The sequence below is a fragment of the Canis lupus genome, chromosome 10 (genome assembly GCF_048164855.1).
Source record: "Canis lupus baileyi chromosome 10, mCanLup2.hap1, whole genome shotgun sequence".
Lineage (NCBI taxonomy): Eukaryota > Metazoa > Chordata > Mammalia > Carnivora > Canidae > Canis > Canis lupus.
In genome coordinates, this window is record NC_132847.1 from 12572997 (window position 1) to 12595392 (window position 22396).

A 22396-nucleotide genomic window follows, 5' to 3' on the forward strand; every position below is an offset into this window, starting at 1 on the left:
AAACCAAGGGGTTCATTAAAATATATATATATATACACACATGTATGTATACATATATACGTATATATGTCCCAAAAGTCAGCCAGCAGTTTCAAGCTTTAATGACTTCAGAAGTGCAAAGCTAAAAATGATAGACCACCATTTGAAAGTTGAACTATTTTAATTTCCTTTCTCTTATATAGTTTTGTGAACTATAAAGAACATTTTAATTTTTTTGTTTTTGTCCCTCCAGTTGAAGACAAGCAAAGTGACAAAGAAAAATTAAAATTAATCTTTAAAAATACACAATTAAAGTGTAAGTTATAGGCAAATAATTCAACATGCAAATTTTATTTTTAAAAACTTTTTTATTTTTTATGTTTCTAAAATTAGTAAGCTTAAAACTGGATTATGACTTTGGGGCACCCTTGTGGATACACATTTGATCATCCCTGATGAGGGTGTTCCATCCTCTCTCCTATGACTGTATATCAACTGTTTGTAAACATACATGTGCCCAGAAAAGCCAAGCAGGGTATTTTCTTTGCTTTTGTTTCATTTGTGCAGTAGCTTTTCCTCTCTCAGTAATAAGAATGTCTGTCCCCCAGTCAAATAACCAGGCAGGTGAACGTATTAGACAACGACACAGAGAAAGATATATGTGCATATAAAGGAAAGGATATAGAAAAATAAGTAAAACTGTTAACAAAGACTACACTGGCGGGAAACTTGTGGGTGCGAGTACAGGGGAGGAAGGGTATGGATTACAATCTACCACATAGTCAGAGTCTTCAGGCACATATTCATGGATATAAGATGTCGAGGAGGGAAATAAGTTAGATGGGGTGAAAAATATATATCCGGGCTGGAGAGTAAGACTATGAGCCAGGTGTTCACACCTGCAGTAAATGCAAGGGATTTGAGAAGCCGCAAGCAGAACTCAAACTAGATTCTTTGTCAAGTTAGCAGTCTCCTCCCCCGAATCCTGCCAAGCTGTCATCAATCTTCTGCTCCACTGGTGAAAGCTCTAGGTAGGAGAAATGTGTTTTCCACAGTACTAACATCTCTAGCAATACCGCCCTCTTCCCCACAAGGCAATATTGCAGGGATTTTCAGCGGTGCCTGACTCTGGCAGGGTGGGGGAGAGTCAGCAGGAGCAGAGACTCTTTCCTCTCAGGGCTCCTGAGGGCCTGGTATTCCCCACATTCCTTGGGCTTCTCAGACCTCTCTGTGGATATTTTCTCCAGAGCTGGGCACCACATTTCTCCAGGTAACTGGGAGCAGCTGCAGAGGATCAGGTACATCCATCTTTAGCCGGTCCTCCCTTGATGCTATGGGACTCATGAAAACGTCTGTACTCCCATCAGACTGCAGGAATGTGCTGGATACTGTTGTTTGAAATCTTTGGGGTGATGGGTCTGTGTTGCTGTGAGAAAACCAAAGCAGAGAAGAGGATCATTCAGTGAGGAAGGCAGCTTTTCTTATTTTTATGATAAATGTTCATTCGCTCTACATGTTTCAAAAGATTCAGGGCAATTCCCAGGCTCCAATCTAACTGACTTTTGGACCCCAGAAGATGAGCCTTTCCTATATCCCATTGACTAAAAAGCCATACTCTCTCTCATTCATTTTGCAACGTCTTTGCAGCTTCGTCTACGTTTAACCCCTCTAGTGACCTCTTAGAATAAGGCACTCGCAGCTGTAGGGAGAATAAAGAACAAGATATGGGAATTGTGAAACTTCATAAAAGAATACGGGGATCTTCCAGGAAGCAACACATTAAAAGTTGCCAGAAATCAGGGTGCCTGGGTGGCTCAATTAAGCATCCGACTTGATTTTGGCTCAGGTCATGATTTCAGGGTTGTGAGTCTAAGCCACATGTCAGGTTCCTTGCTGGAGGATCCTGCTTAAGATTTTCTCTCTCCCTTCACCTCCACCCCCTCCATCCCCAACAACCCCGGTTGCTCTAAAAAAAAAAAAAAAAAGCAAGCCAGAAATGCCAGAAATGGTCCATAGCAGAAGAGTAGCTTCTTTTTCTCTCTTCTCCAGTTGCATCTGACACTTTAAAGGAAGCAGCCAGAACTACTGGCTCCTAGGATATATTAAATAGGAGTCCTCTGGTTGTTTCTCTCAAGTGGTTGTAACTCCCTAGCAGGTTCTTCCAGGTATGAAACTCACAACATGACATCTGAGATCTCACCCTCACCCAGGAAAAAGGTGGGACTGTGACTAGCCTTCATACTAACCCTTGTCCATCTCTGCTCTGCCCTTGAAAGGGAGGTAGGCCCAGGGCTAAGACTCCTGTGACACCTGGTTTATCTAAGGAATAATGGGCCCAGGCTTCTCTGCCCTACTTGACTAGTCTTGTCCTTACCCGTCTCCTCAAAGGCATAGGAAGGAAGCAATCTCATTAATTCATCATCAATCAAGTATTCTACGCCAAGTATATATTCCTCTGAAGAAAATTATGCATCATAGTTATTATTAGAACCCACGGAGACATTGCTGGTGGATGAACCTTTTCTCAGAACCCTGAGTCCCAGGCATCCTCGAGGTATTCTCCTAGTCCTAGGGCCCTCACCTCTTTGACCATGTGGCCTCCAGCAGTCCCTGCTTCTAGGGAGTCTCCTTTTTTCACTGTAGTGGTAGAGAGGATACGCTGGTGTACGATGCTCTTTAGACTGCATGTGAGTGTCTTGCTGTTCTGCATGTGGTGTCTTGCTGTTCAACTTCTTCTCCTCCTTCTTGGGAGAGCAGTGGATAGAGTGGAAAGGGGTCCTCTGCTCCTGTTGCTGCTGGTGCACTGGTAGTGGCGGTAGTGGTAGATGTGTATAAAGAGAGGTGGGTACTAGGGTTGTTTAGAGAAGATAAAGAAAGCCCCTTGGTAGAGTCTGGTTTACTCTACTTTCTCTCTCTCAGGGGCTGAAGAGAGTCTGTTTATTAGCATGAAGACATGTTCATGCCAGAATGATGTTCTTTCTGGCCTCGGTGTGTTCTCTTCCCGGTATTCTCCCCCCTTCTCTTCTTTGCCCTGTTCTTCTTGCTCTTCAGCCAAGCTAAGGCCAGATGGAAAGTATGGCAGCTAAAGCCCTCAGTGACCCCATGCTGGACGTGCTCCCGTAGGGCCTCTAAGCTAGGGAAGACCCGGCAGCAGCCCATGCACCTGAAGCCACTATCCAGGGCCACAAGCCATTCGGGGGTCTTGGCCCTGGAACATTCCTCCACAGCTGGAGTCTCTGCTGGGCTGTCAGCCTCCTCCTTTTCCTCTTGAGCTTCACTGTTCCAGCTGGACTCACTGCCAGTTAGGAGTTCCTTCGTACACACATGAGACGGGGTGACTTCTGTATGGACCTTTTCAGGAAAGGCCATTTCTTCTAGTCTTGCCTTCTTTGAGGGAGGCCCCTGCTCTTCCTCTGAATCACTTAAGACAGCCACCCCCCTTTTCATTTGGACATGCATGTAGTAAATTTTCATGAGCCTTTCCTTCTGTGGTTGTACTGAGGGCTCAGAGGGCTGAGTACTACTGACCAGATGGAATGGAAATGAGACATATGGAAAGGGCGAAGAAGTCTCATGTTGCTCAGATTGTCCAGGATGAGAAACATCTTGGTGTTTTTGATGGCTTCCTACGAAAGAGAATTTCAAACGTAAGACAAATAGAGTCTGTATGTGACGTCCGGAGGTGTCAAGGTGGACATGAGAATATTCCCATGCAGATGTGTGGAGCAGAAGTCTGTACACATGTGGTATTTCGGCATTCTATGAGTGGTGTGTTTTATCTGAGGTGTGTACCTGCTATAATTATGCAGGAATGTGGGTGTAGTGTGTCTTGTGGACTTGCATGTGTGTTTTGGGACACATCTGGTTGAACGCTTCCTTTAAGAATGTATTTATTTATTTATTTGCGAGAGAGAGACAGAGACAGAGAGAGCAGAAGTAGAGGGAAAGGGACAAGCAGACTCCTTGCTGAGCGTGGAGTGTGACATGGGGCTGGATCTCACTACTTTGAGATCATGACCCGAGCTGAAACCAAGAGTCGGATGCTCAAATGACTGAGCCACGCAGGCACCCCTGGTGACTGTTTCTGATGTTACTCAGAGGTGACAGTGAATGAGTGTGTGCATGTGTGTTACATAGTGTGACAGAGCATGTGAACAAGCGCGGGAATAATGCTGTTTCCTGTTGACACTGTAGCTTAGAATGCCAGCAGAAGTGATCCGAGCTACTGAAATATGCCGCTCTGTGAAGTGCCCGAGTCTTCATGAGTGAAGTGGCATGTGGATGAGAAAGGCTGTACATGAAAGTCCATCCTCCTCAGGGTATATCCATTTTCTGCAGTTTGGCTTAGTGTGAGGGAGTTAAAACAGGTGATCTGTACAAGGGGTTGTGAAGGACTTATGGTTTTAGTGTGTGAGTGGATGAGTCTGACTGTGTGAGGGAATGAAGGGACAAGGGTGTAGCTATGCCATGCCAGAGACTGGGAAAGTGAATGAGGAAGGAAGGCAAGGAGAAAAGGAAGGAGAAATGGGACCAGAACTGGTAGGAAGGAATACAGATGCAGGAGTGTGGGTGAGGATGAGTTCATGCACCTCTGAGGGGGAAGGGTGTGATGAAATGTCCACACCACTGCGGGGCTCTACTTGACCTGAAGCTACAACGGTGACTGGGTCCTCCCCCTGAAGCTACACTCCCTTTCTGTTCCTCTGCAGGGGCTTCAGTCCTAGTCCCTCTGCCCTGAAGCCCTCTTCTGCTCTCAAGGGGAGAATAAGATAAGTCAGGCTTGGGCTGAGCAGCTCAGTTGTACCTGCTATCTCTGCTCAGAGGCGACCTGTGTATTTCCCTTACCGTCCTCTTTAGCGAGGATAAACTTACCAGAAGGGGAGATGCAGACGTATTCTGAGGAAGACGACTTTTCTCCTGCAATCTCACTGCCAAGAGAGACCACATATGACTCAGGCTGAGGCACATTCTCTTGGTTCTTCCAGAATTCTGGGGAAAGGATTAAAAACAAAACAAAACTCTGAGATATGGCATCTTCTGGAGTCTGTGTCAACTCAAAGAGCTACACTGAATGGATATTATTAGTTAGACATCATTACCACACATGAGACTTAACTCTCATAGAAACTAAGGTGACTTTCTTCATTGAAATGCTACGATTTTCAGGTGACTTTATCTTTTAAAACTTCACTTACTCCTAAATATAACTAAATAATAATTAGTAAAACTGTGTTTATAGTGAATGACCATGATATTATCTCGTGAGATTTCTGGACATGTGTAGAGAGTATTGGACACTTAGAACCATGCCTGTAAAACAGTATGCAGTCACTAAAGTAGGATATTCTCAGCTTGGTTTTCCTTATAGGACACTGTGCAATGAGGGGGCATGGGGTGCAATTTTATGAAGAATTCTGCATGTGTATCTCTCTACGTATGTACTGATATCTGATATCTATCTATTAACCCTTAAAAACACACGGAGGAGGTATGGATGGATAGATGGATAGATAGATAGATAGATAGATAGATAGATAGATAGATAGATAGATAGATAGATAGAGGGCAGCCCCAGTGGCTCAGTGGTTTAGGGCCACCTTCAGCTGGGGGTGTGATCCTGGAGACCCAGGATCTAGTCCGACTACAGGCTCTCTGAATGGAGCCTGCTTCTCCCTCTGCCTGTCTCTCTCTCTCTCTCTGTGCCTCTCATAAAAAAATAAATATAATCTTTAAAAAAGATAGATATATAATGTACAAATGCAGGTAAAATGAATTTTCAAGGTTCCTGGGGAACCCTGGTGCTGGAAATGTTCAAATTAAGACTTCACGGTCATGGCCCAAACTTCCTTTCCGAAAATATATTTCCACATTTCTCTTAGATATTTTATCTTCTCATTCAGATCTTTTAAGAGCTTCTTCCAAAGAAGACAGGGAAGCCTCCCTGGTACATTTCTGCTTATTAATTAGGAATACAGACCTTGGACAGTCCTCGTGAGAAGGGGTCATTTATGGCATTGCGGGGCATAGGCTCGTAATTCTAATTTTTGGCTAACATGCTGCCTCACCTCCCTGCCTGATTTCCCCCCAGCCCCTCCCACTCCCACCATATTACCTCTGTCAAAGAGCTTGTCTGCGGGAGAGATACGGGAAATATATTCTGAGTCTGAAACTTCTGCCCTCTGGCTGTGGCCTTGGGCCAACCCAGAGGGTCCAGAAAGTAGAATGTCTTCATCTGTGTTTAAGACTTCTGGGAAAGAGAAGGACAATCAGATAGATGATATCTTTGCCTCCATTAAACATTCGAGAAATACCATGTATAATAACACACACAGCACTTGTTCCCAGGAAGATTATAGTCTGGCTTCTATCCAAAGGTCTACAATCTAGGTACCTAAAAATATTTGCTGGAATGAAATGTCTGGTTACCTATAAGAGCATGAGAGCCCTAGGTTGTTTTCTGCAGTTGATCAGAGGCTCAAATTCTTGCCTGGCACATGGTAATTGCCCATATTATTTGTTATTACTACTCCATTTACCACAAGAATAAATGCAGAGCAGGTATGTCAGTACAGGTCTTCAGTCTGCCACCTGTGGTTTATGATACCGAGGTCCTGCTGCCTCCGGGGAGGGTTAGGATTTACAGGGAGGAATGACAGACTGCGATCAGTTGGCCTCCTCTTCCACATATCTGCTCCTGTGCTCCAGGGACCTCACCTGAGGGCTCTGCTGCACAGCTCTGCAGGACTGGAGACTCCAGGAGGATCCCCAAAGCTGACTCCAGACGGCACTTCCCAGCAACGGGCACAGCTCCCCTGTCAGGAGCTACGGACTGGCCAAATGGCTCAGCTGTCACTTGGCCTAGTTAGTGGTGTCATCTTCCTCATGTTCCACACACATTGTTCTGATCAGTTTTTGCCTCTATACTTACCATACTCATAAGCCTACCACTAAACTTTCCCAATTAACAGCTAAATTCTAAGTTGTTGATTGTTTTCCTAGTAAAATATGTATATTTCTGGGATCGGGTTTTACCTCTATCATGAACTTCAACACATCCCGAAAATCGCCAGTTAGTTTTTCTTCCTCTTAATCTACATTTCCAAACTCAACACTCAGTAAATAGGTAAATTTCTGTTCCTGATAAAATAACTCAAACATATTAAGTCTCTTCCTATGTTTAAAAAGTTTTTTGAAGCTTGTACCCAAATTTAACTTCACAAAATGCACCTACTTTGTCTCCTAGGTCACTGGAGAGTATCTGGTAGGTCATGTTATAGGCATGAGACAAGTCAGTGGGGGGTGGATTATTTTTTAGAGACGTAGTATGTGTACCGTGTTCAGTGAGTACTGTCTGATTGTGTACGTGTCTGTCATATTTCTTCAACAATTTTATTAGGAGGCGTACGGGTGCCATGGCCATTCTACGTAAAGGTAGCATGAGCATCATATATTAGCGAATGGTATTGCATAATCCCGTATATGTAAAGGTGGTATGAGTGATCTGGGTGTCATGTACTACTGAGGTTCAAGTTGTGACATACTGTCTATTTGATTTATGAGAGAGATATGGACCTGGGTAATTTTGTGAGATCTGTTGAGATTGTGAAAGTGCTAGGATAGAGGCAAGGATAGAGGCAAGACCTCACGCGAGGTCCTAGATTGTGGAATTACCTGAGGGGCCTAAGCGACCTGGGAGAGAGGAGTTTTACACAATGTTATATGATTGTGTGGCTTTGTTCACTGTTAATGTGAAATATGAAGTTCTACAAGAGTGAGATTATTTGTGTGAGTTTGAGATGATAGTATCTAAGGAATGTCATTAGAGAAGGCAAACTTGAGGAATACATATGCTGCAAAATGAGTTGTGAAGGTTCAAGATATGAGGATCTGAATTTATGAGTCTGTCTGAGAGTATAAGGAAATGGGAGCAGAGGGATGCCTGGGTGGCTCAGTGGTTGAGCACCTGCCTTTGGCTCGGGGCATGAGCCTGGCTTCCTGGGATTGAGTCCCACGTTGGGCTCCCTGAGGGAGCCTGCTCCTCCCTCTGCTTATGTCTCTGCCTCTCTCTATATGTGTTTCTTGTGAATAAATGATTAAGATCCGTAAAAAAATAAAAAGAAAAAGAAAAAGAAAAGAAAGAAATGGGACCAGAGAATGGGAAATGAAGAGACAAGTGTCAATAGGGGTAACTGTGAGAGGACTTTGTGCTAAGCCTAGTAGAGTATGTGATGGAATAAATATTCCTGTGTGCTCATGAGGGTTAGGAGGTTGTTGGAGAAGAATCGAAGGGTCTCTTTCAAATCTCTGCCCCTTCTTCCCCCATGAAAGGACATATGCTAAGGAGTTCAGTCCTCTCTTAGCGAAAAAGCAAAATCTACTGGTTCCTTCTTGGATGCCCTATCTGTTCTTTGCTGGCCCATTTCACACCAGCTGTCAGAGATTTGCCCACACTATGACCAACAGAATTCATCTTCTCAGGTTCAGACTGAGTTTATATTTCCATTTCTCAGAGAGATCTGACATTTCTTTAGACTCCACCTTTGCAAACATGGCCCTGCACTTATGGATATTTGTCCTCTCTGAGATTCCCCTTGAATCTCCAGGCTTTGTTTTATATAGATGCAATGAACATCTCCTGGAGAGAAAAAAGACCTTGTGTTATCCCTCTCATCTGGACATGGCTTGGATCACTTTTTAACTCTCATCTATGAGTCTGTAAATAGAAATGCTCAGCTGGAGCCTCAGCCATGCTTACATCTTCCTTTGCCACTACCCACCTCCAGTTCAGACATCTCTACTTACCAGTATTCTTATTGTCAGAGGCACAGGGGAGGTCACTTGAGACAACGGCACTGTGTTCTTCCTGTGAGGTACTCTCACCAGGCTGTGGAGTATCCTTTTGCTTCTTTAAGATTTCTGTAAATTGAATTAGAATTAAAAGATATATCTAGTGTTTCATATATTCAGTGCAGTTGGATTGCTTACTCTGTGTCAGACACTCAGGGATAGTATAGTCTCTTTTCTGGCCAAAGCTCCAAAATAGAAGTATTCGACCATTTTTACTTTTTCCCAAGTGCTCATGGCTAGCTGGATATAATATATGTACATTGTCTTTATTGAGGTCGCTGCGGTGTGTCTTGAAATTGTGTCATCACAGTGTACAGTCCATATATTTTAGTATTTGTTTACGTGACTATACATACGTGACTGTGTCTCACGCATTTCATCAAAAGATGCCCATATCCTATCTGCAGAGTCCATAATGTTACCTTTAAGGCCCAAGGGACTTTGCAGATATTATTAGATTAAGGACCCTGAGATGGGAATTATTTGGGATTAGATGACGGGTCCATATGCCGTATTTTAGACTTCTGACCTCTGGAACCATAAGAGAATACATTTTTGTTGTCCTTAATCCACTGTTTGCGGTAAATTGTTAAAGCCTTCGGTAGATGATAATAAATGCTCCACATACTCTGGACTGACTAGGGGCTTTACAAACGGGCAGGCTCTATTTACCTGATTTCCTTTCTTTTCTGAGCGTAGAGTTGTTTATTTGAGTCAATGGTGCCACCCATTCTTTGTGCAAAATGAGGAGCTTAGAATACTTGAGCTCCCAGTCAAGTTGTATGTGACTGTCATCCAGTACTTCAGTTACATCTGTTTGGTGGATTATCTGTGAATCAGTGATTCCTGGTTTGGGTGTGGAAATCATCAAAACCTACTGGCATTCAATCACAGACTTCTCAGCTCACCTTCCGTTCCTGGCTTCCATTTCATCTTTCCAAATACGTTCTGTGTTTTCAAATTTTTTATCTTTTATGTTTTCTACTTTTTTATCTGAAACCTGTCTTTTTTTCACCCTTCTTTTCTTTATGATGTGACTGTTCTTTTCATCCAGCACATTATCTTATATTGTTATTAGATAATTGCTGTGGATATGGTCACTGCCTGACAGATCACCATTCTTTTGAAAGACTGTGTGCTTCTCCCCAGTTGCTTTAACATCTTTGTTATTGAGGTTCTGAATATTGGCTTTAGTGTCCTTAGTTTAGTGGGGATTTATTTTTGCCATTTCTGTAACGAGCTTCCTAATAATGTTTCCTGATTCTAAGGGTTTGTATCTTCCAGAGTTCTGAAAAAAAAAAATCTTGGCAATTACTTCTTTATCTGTCTTACTTTCTCTGTTTTATTCTAAACAATCATTAGTTTGATATGTCATACTTTCACATTTTAGCCTCATTTATCTTAATCCTTTTTTTTGTATTGCCAATGTATTGATCACTCTGATTTATATTTGTAAGTAATTCCCGGCTCTAGCATGGCTCTAGCCTTCAGGTCACAAATGTTCTTTTCCTCTGACAAATGTGATGTTTAACTCATCCACATTTCTTATGATTTCTAGAACATTATTTCTCATTTCTAAAACTTGGTTTTTTAAATCTTTTTATTGATAGTGTTTTATGTTTTTACATGTTTAATAACTGTAAACATTCTTATTTACCATTCCTATTGTTCAAGTAAATGATTTTCTTTGAAGCTAAATCTTAGTGTTCATTGTGTTTGCAGAATCTACTTTAGATTATGTGTTTTGTAGTTTTGCATGGGGAGCTCATGTTCCGTAAGTCATTACCTATAAGACTCTTTTACATGGATGACTAACGATTCAGAGCTCTTTTACATTTCTTCAGTGAGAAATTACTAGAGTACTGAAATCTTTGGTTTAATTTTACATTAATTCTTTGCTTGTAGGTTTAACTGACATACAGCAATTCTGGATACATCCCTCAATAAATGATATTTTCCCAAAATGAATGCACGGACTTTCTCTCTAACGTCTGATAGTGAAAACTGTTTGTGTTCCTTTTGTTTTTTGTTTTTGTTTTTTTAGATTATTTACTTATTTATTCATGAGAGACAGAGGGAGAGAGAGAGAGAGAGAGAGAGAGACAGGCAGAGAGAGAAGCAGGCTCCATGCAGGGAGCCCACCAAGGCACTGGATCCCAGGTCTGGAGGATCAGGCCCCGGGCTGAAGGTGGCGCTAAACATCTGAGCCATCCAGGCTCCCCCATGAAAATTGTTTGTATTCAGTTCCTAGTGAGGATACAAAAACAAGAGACTCAGATTCCCAAATTGAGATGAGAATAAGATTATAACTGGGTCTGATGTGTACCTTTCTCCCACTAGCTGAGAGATGCTTAGCTGGGTGTCTACCAGTCTGTTCAGGCTCCCACTGCCCTAATCTTCTTGACTTTGCATGCCTTTCCTTGTCCCTTACCTGCAGAAGACAGATGACTCAAGGAGGAATAGCAGGAGAAGTATTCTGATTCAGAGGATTCACCTTTTGCCACAGGGACCAGAGTATTGTCTTCCAAAGAGTGGCCAGGTGGTGGATCAAATTTGCTTGATTTTGAGATTCCTAAAAAATTCAATATAAGTCAGAAAAACAGCTGGTTCCATTCTGTTCCCCCTCCTATACTCTTCTGCCTATCCTATTCTTCCCATTGACTTCTATGGAAATACTTACTTTGTTCTGAACAGAAATTATTTTTTTTAAAAAGATTTATTTATTTATTTATTCCTAGAGATGCAGAGAGAAAGAGAGGCAGAGACACAGGCAGAGGGACAAGCAGGTTCCATGCAGAGAGCCTGACATGGGACTCGACACAGGGTCTCCAGGATCACGCCCTGGGCTGCAGAGGGCCATAAACCACTGTGGCACTGGGGCTGCCCCATGAAAACTGTTCATATTCAGTTCCTAGTGAGGATACAAGAACAAGAGACTCGGATTCCCAAATAAGAGATGAGGATAAGATAATAACCGGGTCTGATGTGTACCTTTCTCCCACTAGCTGAGAGATGCTGAGCTGGGTGTCTACCAGTCTGTTCAGGCTCCCACTGCCCTAATCTTCTTGACTTTGCATGCCTTTCCTTGCTCCTTACCTGCAGAAGACAGATAACTCAAGGAGGAATAGCAGGAGAAGTATTCTGATTCAGAGGATTCACCTTTTGCCTCAGGGACCAGAGTATTGTCTTCCAAAGAGGGGCCAGGTGGTGGATCAAATTTGCTTGATTTTGAGATTCCTAAAAAATTCAATATAAGTCAGAAAAACAGCTGGTTCCATTCTGTTCCCCCTCCTATACTCTTCTCCCTAACGTATTCTTCCCATTCACTTCTACGGGAATACTTACTTTGTTCTGAACAGTAATCTTTTTTTTTTTTTTTTAAGATTTATTTATTTATTTATTTATTTATTTATTTATTTATTTATTTATTTATTTATTATTTATTCCTAGAGATGCAGAGAGAAAGAAAAGCAGAGACACAGACAGAGGGAGAAGCAGGCTCCATGCAGAGAGCCTGACATGGGACTTGATCCAGCGTCTCCTGGATTACGCCCTGGGCTACAGGTGGCCCTAAACCGCTGAGGCTTTGGGGATGCCCCATGAAAACTGTTTGTATTCAGTTCTTAGTGAGGATACAAGAACAAGAGAGTCTGATTCCCAAGTAAGAGATGAAGATAAGATTATAACTGGGTCTGATGTGTACCTTTCTCCCACTAGCTGAGAGATGCTGAGCTGGGTGTCTACCAGTCTGTTCAGGCTCCCACTGCCCTAATCTTCTTGACTTTGCATGCCTTTCCTTGCTCCTTACCTGCAGAAGACAGATAACTCAAGGAGGAATAGCAGGAGAAGTATTCTGATTCAGAGGATTCACCTTTTGCCTCAGGGACCAGAGTATTGTCTTCCAAAGAGGGGCCAGGTGGTGGATCAAATTTGCTTGATTTTGAGATTCCTAAAAAATTCAATATAAGTCAGAAAAACAGCTGGTTCCATTCTGTTCCCCCTCCTATACTCTTCTCCCTAACGTATTCTTCCCATTCACTTCTACGGGAATACTTACTTTGTTCTGAACAGTAATCTTTTTTTTTTTTTTTTAAGATTTATTTATTTATTTATTTATTTATTTATTTATTTATTTATTTATTTATTATTTATTCCTAGAGATGCAGAGAGAAAGAAAAGCAGAGACACAGACAGAGGGAGAAGCAGGCTCCATGCAGAGAGCCTGACATGGGACTTGATCCAGCGTCTCCTGGATTACGCCCTGGGCTACAGGTGGCCCTAAACCGCTGAGGCTTTGGGGATGCCCCATGAAAACTGTTTGTATTCAGTTCTTAGTGAGGATACAAGAACAAGAGAGTCTGATTCCCAAGTAAGAGATGAAGATAAGATTATAACTGGGTCTGATGTGTACCTTTCTCCCACTAGCTGAGAGATGCTTAGCTGGGTGTCTACCAGTCTGTTCAGGCTCCCACTGCCCTGAACTGTCAAGACTTTGCATGCCTTTCCTTGCCCCTTACCTGCAGAAAACAGACGACTCAAGAAGGAATAGCTGAAGTATTTTGATTCAAAGGATTCACCTTTAGCCTCACATATCAGAGTATTGTCTTCCACAGAGGGGCCAGGTGGTGGATCAAATTTGCTTGATTTTGAGATTCCTAAAAATTCAATATAAGTCAGAAAAACAGCTGGTTCCATTCTGTTTCCCCTCCTATACTCTTCTCCCTAACCTATTCTTCCCATTGACTTCTATGGAAATACTTACTTTGTTCTGAATAGTCATTTTTTTTTAAGATTTATTCATTATTTATTCCTAGAGATGCATTGAGAAAGAGGCAGAGACACAGGCAGAGGGAGAAGCAGGCTCCATGCAGAGAGCCTGACATGGGACTTGATCCAGGGTCTCCTGGATTACGCCCTGGGCTGCAGACACCCTAAACCACTGCCGCTTTGGGGATGCCCCATGAAAACTGTTTGTATTCAGTTCCTAGTGAGGATACAAGAACAAGACACTCGGATTCCCAAGTAACAGATGAGGATAAGATTATAACTGGCTCTGATGTGTACCTTTCTCCCACTAGCTGAGAGATGCTTAGCTGGTTGTCTACCAGTCTGTTCAAGCTCCCACTGCCCTAATCTGCCCAGACTTTGCATGCCTTTCCTTGCCCCTTACCTGCAGAAGACAGATGACTCAAGGAGGAATAGCAGGAAAAGTATTCTGATTCAGAATATTCACCCTTTGCCTCAGGGACCCGAGTATTGTCTTCCACAGAGGGGCCAGGTGGTGGATCAAATTTGCTTGATTTTGAGATTCCTAAAAATTCAATATGAGTCAGAAAAACAGCTGGTTCCATTCTGTTCCCCCTCCTATACTCTTCTACCTAACCTATTCTTCCCATTGACTTTATGGAAATACTTACTTTGTTCTGATTAGTACTCCTGATTTATTTATTTATTTATTTATTTATTTATTTATTTATTTATTTATTTATTTATTTATTTATTCCTAGAGATGCAGAGAGAAAGAAAAGCAGAGACACAGACAGAGGGAGAAGCAGGCTCCATGCAGAGAGCCTGACATGGGACTCCACCCAGGGTCTCCAGGATCACGCCCTGTGCTGCAGGCGGCCCTAAATGGTTGCTGCACTGGGGCTGCCCCATGAAAACTGTTCATATTCAGTTCCTAGTGAGGATATAAGAACAAGAGACTCGGATTCCCAAATTGAGATGAGGATAAGATTATAACTGGGTCTGATGTGTACCTTTCTCCCACTAGCTGAGAGATTCTGAGCTGGGTGTCTACCAGTCTGTTCAGGCTCCCACTGCCCTAATCTGCCCAGACTTTGCATGCCTTTCCTTGCCCCTTACCTGCAGAAGACAGATGACTCAAGGAGGAATAGCAGGAGAAGTATTCTGATTCAGAGGATTCACCTTTTGCCTCAGGGACCAGAGTATTGTCTTCTCTCCCCAGAAAGCACAAACATTGTTGGAAATATCAAGTCCTCTTCCCAAGTAGGAGTCAACACTTGTAACTTCAGGGTTAGCCTTAATCTGCCCTCCCCCAACTCCCCAGCACTGAACAATGGTTTCTCCTCCTAGATGTTACTTGTTTACTTTTAATTTCCATAGCAACCAGAACTACTTCGGTTTTCCATTTCTTCAGAAACAATCTCCTCAATTTAACCATTATCATTAAACAGTGGTATATGTACATATTCTGCCCTTTTCTTGCATTTCAGATAGGAACCTCGCATTTACATTCTCATAGTCTGAAACAAAATTCTTTTTTGCTTCTGAGTAAGTAAATTCTGACTTTATACTCTCATCCCTGTACAACCAGTTTCAAGTGCTCTTTTAAAAATTTCTCCTTACTTCTATGAGCCACATTTTCTTCTTCATTAACAGGAGAAAGTACTACTGGAAAACTTATAATAACATCCTATACTACATCAATGCCCTTAGGCAGAAATAAAATATAGGAAAATACAATTTCCACAGAAAGAGTACTAATCAGCCACTCACTAAGTCTGTAATGCAGTAACCCAGAGTGACATAGAGATGGCACAGGTCTTAAGCTGCAGAGACAAGGTTTTGGTCACTTGAATTTTCTCTTGACTCTCAGAGACTATCTGAGCCCTCAGAAAGACTAGCATATATACACATCCCTCCCCCGCTTCCCTTCTTCTCTCCTCCTTTCTTTAGAGGCAGTTCCTTGTCACCCTGTGCTCAGAGAAGATGCTTAACACATACCTTTTGACCTCTTGACAGTTTGGGGGGAACTTGTCCTTTCTAGATGCTTCCTTTTTCGTTTCTGCTTCATGGTTCACCTCTTCAGAGAGTGACTCCAATCAGTATAACGAAGAATCAAACTAGTTCACTTGTACACTCACGAACAACAAATCAGTAGAGAAACTACTTCCTCACTAAATCACTGTCCTGACCAGTGCTCAACATACCAACAGGGCTATTATGATGCAAGCCAGCATCAGTGTTCTGTGACCTAGGGATTACATCAGCACACACCAGGAACCCTGCTGATACTCACAGGATTCAAGGACTGCCACAACTCAGACTAGAGCCATTGCTTTCATCCACTGGGAACTATCATCAACTTGAATTTGTGTATCTTGCACTTGACATCAAAACAAGAGAAAAGAGGACTTGGATTAACTAAAGAACATTCTTTCTTGTGTCTACAGTAACCACATCATTGAATCTCCCCACAGAGAAGGCAATACCTGAGACAACTAGGGTTTAACCATGCCTGAATGATAGAAAACAATTCACATTAGATCTTATTAGTAATATTATTTAACTTATGTGAAACAGTTATAGCTTTGGTATATGTGAGTGTATAGGTGTGGATTTGAGGGCATTTCATAATTCTATACAACGCTAAAATATTTTGAATTTTCCCCCACCACTGGGAATAGGCTCGTGTATTTTTACAACAAGCCACTGTCTCTTTTGCTATTCTTTTCCTAATTATTTCCCAAGAGGTTTGGAGAAAGAGAAAACCCCTAGATTTACATTCCCTGGCCCTCATAATGAATCCTATTCTGGTCAAGCCTAGAAGTCTCATTCTCCAGGCATCTGTTCCAGGCCCCAGTCTATGTCCTCTGGAAACAGCTGGGCTCTGTACAGAGTCCAAACTCTGTGGTTAGCTCCATCCCACCTCCCATCCACCACTGCATACACCCTCCTCCCTCAGGGACAATCTGTATTTACCTTTATTTATCAGTTACACTAGAACCAGGCCATGGTCTCGAGCCTCCTTCAGTCTTCTCTGGCCCCAGTGGGTGCTGCCTCTGTACATTCCCATCACTTAATAGGGGCTCAGCCTCTTAGAGTCACTGAATGGCAGGCACATTCATCAAGAATGCTTAGCCTTTTTACTGATCAGAAAAGTAAAAACAAAAATTAGATACTATATTACATGTATCACATTGGTAAAAGTTAGGTCAAACTATACACATGATTATAAGGATATGGATTTAAAAAAAACAAATCTTCATGATCTAAAATGTCTTCTGCAGCCATGCTGAAGAACAATTAGTCAACATATTATAAAATTAAATAAGCATATAAGCCATGATCCTATAATCTCATTCTTTAAAGCGACCATTGCAAGGCTGATACTAATACCATTATTTATACTAGCAGGGAGCTGTCATGTTAGTTTAGTTTCCAACTTCAGAGGAATGGGTAAGCAAAGTGTGGTAGGGACATATGACAGAATTCATTGCCAGGGATAGAAGTCAAGCCCCTTAAAATACATGCCTACAGAGCAGAGCACCAGGAAGGAACTGGCAATCAGAGATAACAAAAACAAAAACAAAAACAAAACAAAACATAATCAATGAAATAACCACAAATATTTCCTTGACCAGACTAGTGACTAAGGAGATTCATGAAATTAAGAGTGAATACTTTTTGAAAGAAAAAAAAAAAAGAGAAAGAATTCCACCCAAAAGTAAAATGGCTCAGATTATGTCCAGATTTAAGGAAGAATTGTTCTAAACACCCTTTACAGTGTTAATTCCCTATGTCTGCTACAGTAAAATAGAAGAAATTAGTGACTTAAAATAAAAATTTATCTCACATACAGTTCCAGAGGTCAGAAGTCTGATAGGGATCTCACAGCCTGAAATCAAGTGTTAGTGGGACTGGTTCCACCCAGAGGCTCCTGGGGAGAATCTGTTCTCTTTTCTTTTCCAGGCTTTCGAGGCTGCCTGCATTCCTTGGCTCTTGTTCCCTTCCTTCATCTTCAAACACATCACTTCAACAACCGTTTCCATCGCACATCGCTATTCAATTTTTCTCTTACTCCCCTCTGCTAAGGATTCTTTTTATTATATCAGCCCCACACAGGCAATCCAGAATATTTCTCTCTCAAAATCCTTAACTTACTCCCTTCTGTGAAGGCTCTTTTTACACTTAAAATAACATATTAAGAGGCTCTAGGGATTGGGGGAGTGGACATCTTCTTCCAGACGCAGGGAGAGTGAGTATGTCAGCTACCACAGCAAGACAAAAACAAAGCATGTCAGAGTAAATTCACACCACCTCACACCAGTGAGAATGGGGAAAATTAACAAGGCAGGAAACCACAAATGTTGGAGAGGATGCGGAGAAAAGGGAACCCTCTTACACTGTTGGTGGGAATGTGAACTGGTACAGCCACTCTGGAAAACTGTGTGGAGGTTCCTCAAAGAGTTAAAAATATACCTGCCCTAAGACCCAGCAATTGCACTGTTGGGGATTTACCCCAAAGATACAGATGCAATGAAACGCCGGGACACCTGCACCCCGATGTTTATAGCAGCAATGGCCACAATAGCCAAGCTGTGGAAGGAGCCTCGGTGTCCATCGAAAGATGAATGGGTAAAGAAGATGTGGTTTATGTATACAATGGAATATTACTCAGCTATTAGAAATGACAAATACCCACCATTTGCTTCAACGTGGATGGAACTGGAGGGTATTATGCTGAGTGAAGTCAGTCAATCGGAGAAGGACAAACCTTTTATGTTCTCATTCATTTGGGGAATTTAAATAATAGTGAAAGGGAATATAAGGGAAGGGAGAAGAAATGTGTGGGAAATATCAGAAAGGGAGACAGAACGTAAAGACTGCTAACTCTGGGAAATGAACTAGGGGTGGTAGAAGGGGAGGAGGGCGGGGGGTGGTAGTGAATGGGTGACGAGCACTGGGGGTTATTCTGTATGTTGGTAAATTGAACACCAATAAAAAATAATTTAAAAAAAATGCAGTAAGGAAAAGGTTTGTGCCATCCAGGAAAAAACAAAACAAAACAAAACAAACAAACAAACAAATATTGTGTTTTCCTTGATGTTCATACAGAAAAAAAGAAAAAAGAATACATGAGAATTACACTGAGATGTGAATAATGACAAGAAAATGAGGTAGTATCACTAAAATCTATCTCTTATCACCTCATCAAAATGTTTAAAAATACTAAAAGTAAATGAATAATTTACAAGTGGCAACACAATACCATTTTTTAAAAAGTACACAATCATAAAAAAGTGAACAACTGAGAAAGGTTGTAACAGATGATTCTATCGTACATTGGAAAAGAAGTACAGGAGTTAGTTTGGGGGAGAAGAATCTGAGGGGAAGTAAAGCCTGCATATGGGGCCACTGTGTAATTTGCACTTGTATGATAAGACATATGCTATGTACTCTTGAAAGGTAGTGTTATACCCAGTTCCTATAGTCTGGATGGATATGTGATAATTGCCTTAGCTAGGAAAATATCAAAGGGAATTTCCCCCATTTATATCAGAACATATAGAGATGAATGGAGTTGGGACATCTTGATGGCTTAGTCAATTAAGTTTCTGACTCTTAATTTGGGCTCAGGTGATGATCTCAAGGTTGGAAAGTCAAGTCCTGTATCAAGCATTGCACTAGATGTGGAGCCTGCTAATACCTCTCTGTCTCCCTCTCCCTCTGCCTCTCCTTCCTTTCTCACCCACTCTCTCTGTCTCTCCTTCTCACCTCTCTCTCTTAAAAAAAAAAAAAAAGAATGGACTTGCCCATATTAAGGGTATGAATAATGAGATATGTAAGGCAAATTTTAAAGCACATTAAATAGAAAGTATGCATGTGTGTATGTGTCTGCATGCACACATGTACGTTACTGGGAAAAATAGAAAAGCTCTTCTCCCACCCAAAAATCCTCCACAAAGATAGTAGAGATAGAAAACATTTGTATTTTAGGGGTCCTGGGTGGCTTCATTGGTTAAGTGGCTGACTTTGGCTCAGGTCATGATCTCAGGGTCCTGGAATCCAGCCCTGAGTCCAGCTCTGTGCTCAGGAGGGTGTCTGCTTCTTCCTCTCCCTCCTTCTCACTAAGGCTCATTCTCTCTCTCTCTCAAATCTTTTTTTTTTTAAGATTTTTTTATTTATTCATAAGACATACACACATACACAGAAGTAGAGACATAGGCAGAGGGAGAAGCAAGCTCCATGCAGGGAGCCCAATGTGGGACTCCATCCCAAGATTCCAGTATCACACCCTGAGCTGAAGGCAGACATTTAACCGCTGAGATACGCAGGGGTCCCTCAAAGAAATCTTTAAAAGAAAACATTTGTATTTTTATATAAACATTAAACAACAATGTAAGACATATGACAGGCATTCAAGTAACTGCAAAGGTAAAAATTAATCCCACATCCTCATACAGCCAAGCAGAGATAAACCATTAAATACATCTTTTCAAAATGGACTTCTGGTTCTCACATAAGGGGATTTGACAGTCCCATTTGTCACACATAAATTATTCTGAGTTTACCTAGTACTTGGAATGATCACCTATTTTGGCTTACTGGGTTTCTCCAGAGAGAAACTTCACATATCTTGATGATGGAAAGAAGTTTTGGAATTAGGAGTGACGATTAGGCTCTAGGCTCGTATTCACTCACAGAAACTGGACAATAGGTTTATTGTCCCTTGATGTTTGCATTTCAGAGATGGTGTCCTGGTCTCTGAGAAAAACATTTCTGCATTTTAGAACTGACAAAAGGCCTATTTAATTTTATACAGTCAAAAAGGAAAGTACTTGAAACTATGTTTTCCAAAACATTCTAAGTAAAAGGAAATGGGAAAAATTCCCTTTAGAATAGAATTAAGTCTTATTTTTATGTGTATCTGTCCTAACAGGATGCATGTTTATGAACATGAAAATAAAGATTTCAGCCTGAAAGAGAAACAATCCAACTGAAGCTTCCTAAAATACCTAAAAATAAGTCAGAATATGGATATGGGTATGCCTTTCAAAGGATTAAGTTTTCATGTTTCAGGAACTAATTTATTCAAACTAAATTTAATCAATAAACCTATGCATAAACTTAATGTAATTACAGAAAAAAAAAAAGTGTTTACATCTAAGTGCATCTCCCTGTCAAAAATGAGGACAATGAACACAGAAACTAATACTTGATTATATACCTTTATTATTATTTATAGTTTAAATAGAAACCAGATGCATAGCGCTTGACTGGCTGAGTTAGTAGGAGCCTATGACTCTTGATCTCAAGGTCATGAGTTCAGGCCCCACATTGTGTGTAGAGATTACTTACGATCTTTAAAAAAAAAAAAAAAACACATTTGTATTACTATCTAACTAGCAGGCAAATTATTAATTAAAAAGTGACACTAGGAAAAATGACTTTATAAATACAACCAGAATGAACATCATTTGTACTTTACCAGTGATGACTCTCCTTCTCAGAGTTTCTATTCCTTATAGAAGAGATCTCCTGCTACACTCTCACTGCCTTTTATGTGAGCTTTATAATGTGTGTGCAACTTCACTTACACCCTTCTTTCTATCTTAAATCATATGTTCTAAGTGTTGATCTTTTAATTCTCCTGGATTAAAATAGTCTAATGTGCAATAAAGACGATTATTTTATAAGACATTTTCTGTTAATTTGTATGGTACTTGTGAGTATCACAAAAAAAAAATCCAAAACAATGTATAAAAAATTAGAAAAGTATTGCCAAGTAAGAAAGTAGTACAAATGACATACATAGTTTTAATACCATAGTTTATGTTGTTTTTCCACATTTTTCTATTGATTTATAAAAAATTTAGGTTAAAGATTATTCAGATATTCTTTTAGATTCTGTCTTTTTTTCCCCTTAAGATTTATTTATTGATTTTTGAGAGAACACACACCCAGAAGTGGGGGGAATCCTCAAGCAGATTCTGCCCTGAGCCATATAGGGCTGATCTCACTATGCATGAGATCATGCCCTGAGCCAAAACCAAGAGTGGCATGCTCAACAGGCTGAGCTACCCAGGCTCATGTAGATTCAGCTTTGTCATTTAACAATGAATTACAAGTATTTTCTCAATTAAAGTTCATCAAGTTTGTTAATAGCTAACTATTCATTTTTCTAGAGGCACTGTCATTTTAAAAACATTATTGGGGTTCTGTTTGCGGAAATATAATCGACATGCAATATTCTGTTAGTTTCAGGTATACATTATAGTCAGTATTTTTATACATTAGGAAATGAGGAGTTACCATCCCTCATCATACAGCTATTACAATATTATTCACTGTATTCCCTATCCTGTGCATTTTATCCCCATGACTTATTTTATAGCTCTAAATTTATAAATCTTAATCCCCCTCATCTGTACCCTTTCCCCTTCCCCTCTGCCTTCTGCCAATCACCAGTTTGTTTTCTACACCTATAAGTCTGCTTCTCTTTGTTCACTTGTTTTGATTTTAGATTCTACCTATAGGTAAAAGCATATGGTATTTGTCTTTCTCTCCCTGACTTAATTTCATTTAGTATAATACTTTCTAGGTCCATCTATTTTGCTACATGTGACAAGGTTTCATTCTTTTGTAATTTTTTTATATCTGAGTAATATTTATGTATGTGTGTGTGTGTGACATTCTTTATCCATCTATCATTGGACGCTTAGGTTTCTCACATATCTTGACTATTATAGGTAATATTACAATAAATATGGGGGTGCATATGTTTCTTTGAATATGTTTTCATTTTCTTCAGATAAATGCCCAG

The 22396-nt window shown here is 40.9% G+C and overlaps 2 protein-coding genes across 2 annotated transcripts in view; both read right to left on the minus strand.

Moving 5' to 3' along the window:
- LOC140642019 (uncharacterized) overlaps window positions 1–15790 on the minus strand; it is a 456943-nt gene extending 441153 nt beyond the window's left edge. The window contains exons 1-7 of the mRNA XM_072842624.1: window positions 15574–15790; window positions 14692–14781; window positions 13997–14137; window positions 13344–13481; window positions 12635–12775; window positions 11923–12063; window positions 11258–11398 (exon numbers count right to left, since the gene is read on the minus strand). Coding sequence (XP_072698725.1) covers window positions 11258–11398; window positions 11923–12063; window positions 12635–12775; window positions 13344–13481; window positions 13997–14137; window positions 14692–14781; window positions 15574–15643 — 862 coding nt within the window. The 5' untranslated portion in view covers window positions 15644–15790. The remainder of the gene's footprint in view (window positions 1–11257; window positions 11399–11922; window positions 12064–12634; window positions 12776–13343; window positions 13482–13996; window positions 14138–14691; window positions 14782–15573) is intronic.
- Window positions 328–10046, minus strand: LOC140641222 (protein FAM170A-like). The gene is made up of 6 exons (XM_072840728.1): window positions 9499–10046; window positions 8782–8895; window positions 6092–6226; window positions 4852–4968; window positions 2561–3605; window positions 328–1405 (listed from the first exon to the last, which is right to left on the minus strand). Exons 1-5 carry the CDS (start codon window positions 9692–9694, stop codon window positions 2920–2922), a joined length of 1248 nt encoding a protein of 415 aa, XP_072696829.1. The 5' UTR covers window positions 9695–10046; the 3' UTR covers window positions 328–1405; window positions 2561–2919.
- Window positions 15791–22396: the final 6606 nt, after the last annotated feature.